At 32.3% G+C, this 8,315-nt stretch overlaps 1 protein-coding gene across 1 annotated transcript in view; it reads right to left on the reverse strand.

The window, feature by feature from the left end:
• Positions 1-8,315, reverse strand: part of LOC110019839 (lipid droplet-associated hydrolase) — a 63,590-nt gene that overhangs the window by 1,043 nt on the left and 54,232 nt on the right. The window contains exons 11-12 of the mRNA XM_020717690.1: positions 3,178-3,228; positions 2,028-2,132 (exon numbers count right to left, since the gene is read on the reverse strand). Of these exons, the coding sequence (XP_020573349.1) occupies positions 2,028-2,132; positions 3,178-3,228 (156 nt within the window). The remainder of the gene's footprint in view (positions 1-2,027; positions 2,133-3,177; positions 3,229-8,315) is intronic.

An 8,315-nucleotide genomic window follows, 5' to 3' on the forward strand; every position in this document is an offset into this window, starting at 1 on the left:
AATCACCGGAAACATTGATATTTATAAATTAATCACCCAGATTGCAAGAGCTTCTTCCTCCATTCTCTTCGAACTTTCTCTTCATTTCTCCTTTTCTATTTGCTTATATGTCATGGGATGATTTACAAATGAAGATTATGGGACTTTAAATAGTAATGAATTTATCTTCCAACATTAATGATCAATCACTAATGAAGACTTTTGAAACTTCTACTCAGGACTTTATGATAATCTCTATTTAGGACTCTGTGATAATTACAATTTAATGCTTTATAAAGAGGCCTATTTTGAATAATTGAAATCTTAACACCATACTTAAAAGCGTCTCGCTTGAAGTTTGAGTTTTAACCCGGTGTGGAACCTCCATATATTATAATTTACAAAGATTAGCTTAAACCTCACAAAATCTTAATTTTTCCAACATGTATCATTTTCGTGAGCACATCAGTAGAGTTTCTATTCCTTCGATGTCGATGAGTTTGTAACATATCAGCTTCAAGTAAACTGTGTATGCAGTAGTGATGCCTCAGTTGTGTATGCTTTGCTTGAGAAAGAAAAACATCATTTTTTGATAAGTGAATAGCAATTTTAACTGACGCGGGAGCTCCCGCATCCCGCAATTGCTGAATCGAAACAGAACAAAATCGGATCCAATCCAGTTACAGGCTTGGGTGGGATTTTCTCGCCCTTGGGCTGTTTTAGCCACGTGAGATGCTTAAGATTATTTTAATATCAGTCTAATTAGAATTAGGGCTTAACTGATTCCTTTAAATAAGTATGCTGCTTAAAATCTATTTGGAAATACTTTTGCTTGATTTTGTGTTAAATGCTCGTCGCGCTATTGTGTGTTAATTCACTTCACACACCTAGAAAGAAAGATGAAGAAAAAGACGGCGGCACAGGTTTGATGGCTCCGCTAACTGTCACGCATTTGAACCGCCGGTGCCAACATTCTATTTTCAAAATTGATGTCATAGATTTCAATCTGCCTCTGTATTAGTAGTTGATTCAATTGTTCTAATGCTGCTGGTGGGGTAAACTTTCTAATAACCCTGAACAATCACCAAGGCACTTTTTGTCACTTTTCCAGTATTATCACTAAAAGCATGGAAATTTTTTGCACTTAGATGTTTTATGAGGATCAGGTTTCTTCTTAATTCAGAGATATGCCTAATTTTATTTGCTTCAAAGTGTTGTCACTTATTGCCTTGATTATCACACATCTCAAATGCCCACAATATTTAGGAGCTAGTCATCAACAAGGAACACTTTATTATAATGTCTATGTAATAGTTTTCATAAAATTGTTAAAAGGAAGAATAACAGGATACACTTGAATCTAATGTCCATATCTCCATTGAGCTGCCACACTAATTATCATTCAATTCTGAATATCATCCATGCAGATATTCATCACTTGTTTCTAGGCTTGTCTGGATCATTTCATTATATGGTCAGACTTATCCCAACGCTAGCATGTACTTGAGCAATCTTGAGAGTTACTTCTAAGGTGATTGATTGAGAGTTTTTGCCACAAGATTTTGACTCGAAAAAGGAGCAATCTTAATGACCTACTTCTAAGGTAATTTTGGATCTAAGCCTCTGTTTGTGACTCCAGAACTGCCTACATTTGATGGCCGCCATTTATGAAATTGTGAAGAGAGCTACAATCTTGAATAATTACAAATTTGACCCCACACTTAACATTGTATGTTCCTCTACACAAATTTAGTTGTAAAATTCAATTGTTCAAGCTTTCATCATAATGTATATATGAAATGATCCATATATAGCTTGATTGTCTCTACTAGCAAGTACTGTTCTACAATTATTTGTCAAATTCATGCAACAAGCTAATTTCTATGGTCTTTCTTGGTCAGTAAAAAGGTAAATCCATATTGAATTTTGTAACGTACAGATTGATCTCACCAGCAAAGTAGTTTGAAGTTTATAAGGTACTTTAAAACCGTAATAGTTTTACAATTAATTGGACAATTCTATTAAGGAAAAAAAAAGGCTTCACTCACCTCTTCAAATAATGACAACGGACCCCAGTGATCATCATTGCCGAACAGAAATGCGATTTGTTCATTGTTTTCTTTCAGGAATCTCCAATCTGGCTCCTCTGAAAGCTAGCTCGTACAACAACAAAAATCAAGACAGCACAGAATCAATATAGTATATAAAGTAGTGTTTGGTTAAAGTGATAAATATAAATTGTCACAAAAAAAAGTAAACATGCTCATACAGTATACTAATTCTTAAGAGACTATCATTACACCTTATCTCAAGGATTTTTCAAGGAAATAATTTGAGATGGCTGCCGAACAGAAATGCAATTTGTTCATTGTTTTCTTTCAGTAATCTCCAATCTGGCTCCTCTGAAAGCTAGACTCGTACAACAATAAAAATAAAGACAGCACATATAATCAATATAGTATATAAAGTAGTGTTTGGTTAAAGTGATAAATACAAATTGTCACAATAAAAAGTAAAAATGTTCATACAGTATACAAATTCTGAAGAGTATCATTACACCCTTTCTCAAGGATTTTTCAAGGAAATAATTTGAGATGGCAAGTCAAAATAGAACAATTATGCTTTATGCCATCAAGAAAAAAAAAATGCAATTTTGCAAATAACATTTTGCATCACTTTCAATCCTAGAGGAAAACCATTTATTTGCATCTAATATTAAATGATCAACTCCTCAACCATTGTTTAGCTTTACTGTTACAATTTACTTCAAACTTAATATTTGATAATACATCCTTAAATCTTTTATCTATGGTATTTTATTCATATGATTGCTTTTTAATTTTGTTAAAGCAAGATTTTCATTGCATGGATTTTTTACTTCAAAAGTGGCAAAGAGAACCATAGATGAAGCTTTATTTGCTATTGCTTTCTTGTTCATTTATTTGTTATATAATCAGTTAATTTTATACTCCAATATGGTTTTGGCAAAGCTATGTTGAGACAAAACCGATACCACAGTACCCATTTGACAAATAAAATAGTTTAAATCTATATAAACTCGAATAATTATCATTACAATATCAAGATTAATATACACAAAAAATATTCTGTTACTCAATATGACGGGAAAAAAAAACAAGTGAACAATGTAAATAATCTTTTATAATAACTCAGTGATTTGGCATAGGGATTTGGTACCTTCTCAAACTCAAACTTTGCCATGAATAAGGCATTGCGCATTGTATGGTACTGCAGGTTAAAAAAAAAATAAAAATTAGAGTTAATTTTACTTTTGAGAAAAGTGTCAAAATTAGCCCCAGGGTATATAAAAATGTCAATTCAGTTTCAATTTAAGGAGTCTAGGGACTAATTTAGCATTTTTATAGACTTTGGGACTAAAATAATCCCATGTAAATAATCAAGGGATAATTTTGTAACTTCACACTTTTATTTTAAGAAGTGCAAGGAATCCAATTTAATTAGCTATTATTTAATGAAGGCAATTTGAGATTTCTAAATGTTGTATTTTGTAAAATAAATGCATGGAAAGATTAAATGTCTTCCTAAACTAATTCGTGGACTATTGTGCTCATAATTTGAAAGTTATACACAATGAAGAACTATAGGAGAAAGAGTTATACATAGAATGATAACATATCTTGTACTCTCATTGCCAGATTGGTAAAATTTAAAATATTATAGGAAAACATTATTTTCAAACAGTTCGAGCAATTTTCCTATATATTTACATATCTAAAACCTAAACTTTACTTTCTACATTTATATCACCCAAATCTTTCATCTCAAGTCCAAACTATCACCTTTTTAACTTTCAAAAAGTGAAATAGACCCTTTCAAACATAGGTAAGGTGTTATGTCTGTAAAAGTTGAAGTTAAGGTGTTACACGTGTAAATACATACGAATTTAGTGGTATGTATGTACATCTTCAAAAACAGAAACAATATATTCCTATGAAACATAAAAAATGAACAAAAGAATAAAAGAATAAGAATAATGATTTCACTATCGAGCGCTTGCCAGATTCTGAGCCAGTATCCAAGGCACCATACAGAATGGCAGTTAAGGAGTTGCAGAAGTTAAAGAGCCAACTGCAAGAATTACTAGATAAGGTGCTCATCACCTCATCTTGGGGAAGTCCAGTATTATTTTTGAAGAAGAATGATGGGAGCTTCGGGATGTGCATTGACTACAAAGAGTTGAATAAGCTCACAGTTAAAAATAAGTATCAACTGCCCAGGATTGACAACTTATTTGAGCAGTTGGAAGGGGTCTCTGTATTTTTAAAGATTGATATGAGCTCAGGCTATCACCAGTTAAGGATTAAAGAATAACACATAACGAAGATAGCTTTCAGGACCGGATATGAGCACTATTAACTAATAGTGACACTATTTGGACTAACAAATGCTCCAACAATTTTTATGGATCTGATGATCAGACAATTTTTATATAACTTCGTGATTGTCTTTATAGATGATATTCTGGTGTATTCAAGGGCTGAAGTCAGTAATACAGACCACTTGAATGCTATGCTACAGGGTTTGAAGGAAAATATACTTTATACCAAATTCTCTAAATATGATTAGACATACTTGGAAAGTTTGTAAATAAGGATTGGTTTCCCAATATATATAGGTTGACTTTCTATCATTAATCAAAACGACATAATCAACATACAGAGGTTGACTTCATGGAACACAGTTTCTGGCAATGTAGATGGTAGCTGAATTATCATAATACAAAATTATTGGGTGTGCAAAAAAAAAATCAAATTCTTGTATGCCACAACCCCATCTTCAAAGTTAGCACTTATATGACAGCTATAAATTTTTTTCATACATTTTCAGGTGATCAGATCACCTCCGATAAAAATATAAAACAGAGGTTTTGACTTGTTATTGTCAATGAAAACAACATAATTAAAATAAAAAAATGTTATTAGATTGAAATGCTCACTTTATATAAAATAATATGAATATGAAAAGAGAACCTACCAATGTTTTTGTTTTATAATTAGCATGTGTTGGCACTCAACACTAACAATAAATGAAATGTCAAGCTTATTGAAATTTAAATAAATCAATTTTTAACATTTAATATCATGATAGATTAAAAATTTCCCATTATCAAAAGTGAACAGAGTGCTCAGAGTATTTATAGGGAATTAGCAACTATTTAACTTATATTAATTTTTTTAAGAGATCAATTGCATATTTCCACTAAGAAAGAGAATCACCTTTTTCTTCTAAACAAATTTTGCTCTAAAAAAATATCTTGATAGTCCTAGATCGTTAGAGATGAAATACATTTGCACATAACTTTTAACCTTAGAGATACTCATTTAATCACTAATATTGAGTAAGATTTATCCAGATAAATAGCCATCATGATAGAGCTTGATCATATGTGGCCAGTGAAAATAGAGTGGTCCTTATGAGGAAAGTCAAACTCAAAAAAGAACTTTGCATAATTTTTCAAATCAAATGCGAGGAATCTATTTCAAATAATGAAACAACCGTCTTGAGCAAATACATGTGATTCTCCTCCTGAGCAACATAATCAAAGTGATTGCACCATATAAACCGCCATATTAAGGCCTCCATTGTCGAAGAAGACAAATCTTATATTCATTTGTAGCAGAGTCCATCCTTAATTGATGGCCTATCGACATAAGAGACACATCAAAATAGTATATTAAATAGTTCTATATGAACCCTTCTACAAACACTTGAGCTTTATATCAATCGAGTGAATGATCAAAATGAAACTTAATAGTAAATACTCTCTCACGGAGTAGCTTTCTTCAAGCAACTATGCTGCTTAGCATACTTTTGAGAAGCTATACGCGACTAAATTTCATGAACGGTGGGTCCGAATGCTAACAAGTGTTGAAAAAATAAGAACAACTAAACCGGAGAGCAAAAGTGTTATTACGCTTTACAGAACTTCATAAGATAATAGGTACCAGCTAACAAGCAAATTGTTTAACCATAACCATAACCATACTTATGTATGATGACTCAGTAGAGAACAGATCTTAGCATCCATAACAAATTTCCATCAAGGATTTTATAATGCTTTACTAATTTACCTTCGGAATAGATATAATAACAAGAGCAAGGAATATATAAAAAGGGAGAGATTAAATAATATGATGATATGAGAGTGAATAGAACCATCCGTAAATTGTCATCTTTTTGTAAGCAATTTATAAATTTAGATCAAAGAACTCAATAGTAGGTGAATGCTTGGTTAAATCTGAAAATGTGGATAGGTGTTATTCTGGGGGTAGGTGGCATAGTTAAAAGTAAAGCTTAAACAGAGTAGCAATAAACATAAGAGTTTCAAAAAGAAGAGGAATAGACACTGAAAATCAATAACTAGAAGAGGATGTGAAAAAGAAAGATTTAGTCAAATAAAAAGTGATAGATTCCACTAGATTCAATACCTCCAGGTCCACCAATTATCATCATTTTGCTAAGATCCTAAAAAACACAATTAGATAGATAAAATGTCACTAAATAATTATGAGTATTAACAAGAAAAGAAATGGATGATAACATAACATTCAGGAATAAATAAATCATAAGGGAGAGATAAGCCCTAATGGAGATATGCATATTATTTTCATACACGACTGTGACGGAACCATTAACAACACTGATAAACAGAAGAAAAGGCATATGAAGGGAAGAAATAGACGGCAATTACATGTCATATGTGAACAAAATTAAAAATTTCTTGCAAAACATAAGCAACAATAATACAATCAAAAGAGGAAATAGCATGAGAGACAAAGACTATGGTATGAGAGTGTTGAACTAGATAATCATAATCCTGTTAGACTGAAGAATTGATGGAAGTGAAAACTTCAAACAATTGTCATACAAAGGTCAAGGGTATGCTACGCAAACGAGGGATATTCAAATTTGGCTCATGTTACAAGGAGATGATTAGTATAGCCACAATGAAAGCAAAGGGAAAAAGAATCCCCCCACGGCTATGAACACTATAAGTCTAACCGCTAAAGGCATGCCACCACAATGGCACATGGTAAAATTAAACTGGTAAAAAATTGGCGAAGATGGATTAGGAACCTTAGAGGCTCAAACTCAAAATAGAACATTTATAATATTAGAAATTGTAAAATTGGGCAATAAAAAAAAACCCTTTTCGAGACAATCAAATCAATAGTTAAAGATCAATATTGTAAAAGTTCACCACACCTCTCCCATAAGATAAAATAATATTCTTAAATGGAGATATCATATAATTAAAGAGAAAAAAGGTTTTCAAAATAAAGAATCCAAACAAGAGAAAATATTTTCTTAAAAAACTTTAGAATAAAGTCAAGATGGAGTATCTCCTTGCCAGTGTTTTAAAACATGATAATCATGATCATTAAAGGGTCAAAACTATTTAACAATCCCATGTGGAAAACAAGATCGAATACTTGACAGCTTAAGAGCTTGACAACAACTCGAGCCAATGGAAAAGCATTAAAATGCTATAATTAGTAACTAGAGAAAACCAAAAAAAAAAAGGAAAGAGAAATGCCTTCAGCCACATAAAAGGGATGGTAGGTACCATTACATATAATGATGGTGCCTATGGTGGAGGAGTTCGAATCATTGAGAAGACAGTGAAGTCATGAGGTCTGATGAGGAAGAATTTGAGAATCAAAAATGTTACCTAGAATATTGAGAGTGGGAGAGGCAAGAAAGATCAAGCTCTTAGTAGTGGGCAAGCAAATGCAATAAGCACATGAGGCAGTGGGCCGGGATTAAAGTTTGCGACTCAAGCAAGCAAATATTGGGTTCAAGCGCAGGCTGCGAAAGTCAGAAGCAGGAGCAAGGATGAGTGTGAGTAGGTCATGTGTAAGGAAGTACTAAAAGCAAGTTGCATGCGAACCTGGATGGGGAGTAGATTTTGTGCTAGCAAAAAAGGTTCTTAAGGCCAAGTGTGACGTTTTGATAGGGTACAACAGTAAGGAATTAAGCTTATGGCCATCAAATGGGATAACAAGCAAAGGATGTAAGCGAGCTAGTATGCACTTATATTTTATAATATGAAATTATAAAATGTCTCAACTGTCGGTCAACTTTTTCGATTGATTAATTATGAAAATATGGTATATGAAAATAATTTTTGAGATTTAATTTAAGTATAAAAGATATATAGTTTGAGTTTTAAAAGTAGTATGTTTTAATTTTTGAAAAAATGAGACCAAATGGATCTCATTAGTCTGATAGTTTGCATAATCGTGTCTGATACCGCGAATACTACACCCTCCCGAGAGATAAGTGTAGACCTC

Source organism: Phalaenopsis equestris, unplaced genomic scaffold, assembly GCF_001263595.1.
Source record: "Phalaenopsis equestris unplaced genomic scaffold, ASM126359v1 Scaffold000084, whole genome shotgun sequence".
Lineage (NCBI taxonomy): Eukaryota > Viridiplantae > Streptophyta > Magnoliopsida > Asparagales > Orchidaceae > Phalaenopsis > Phalaenopsis equestris.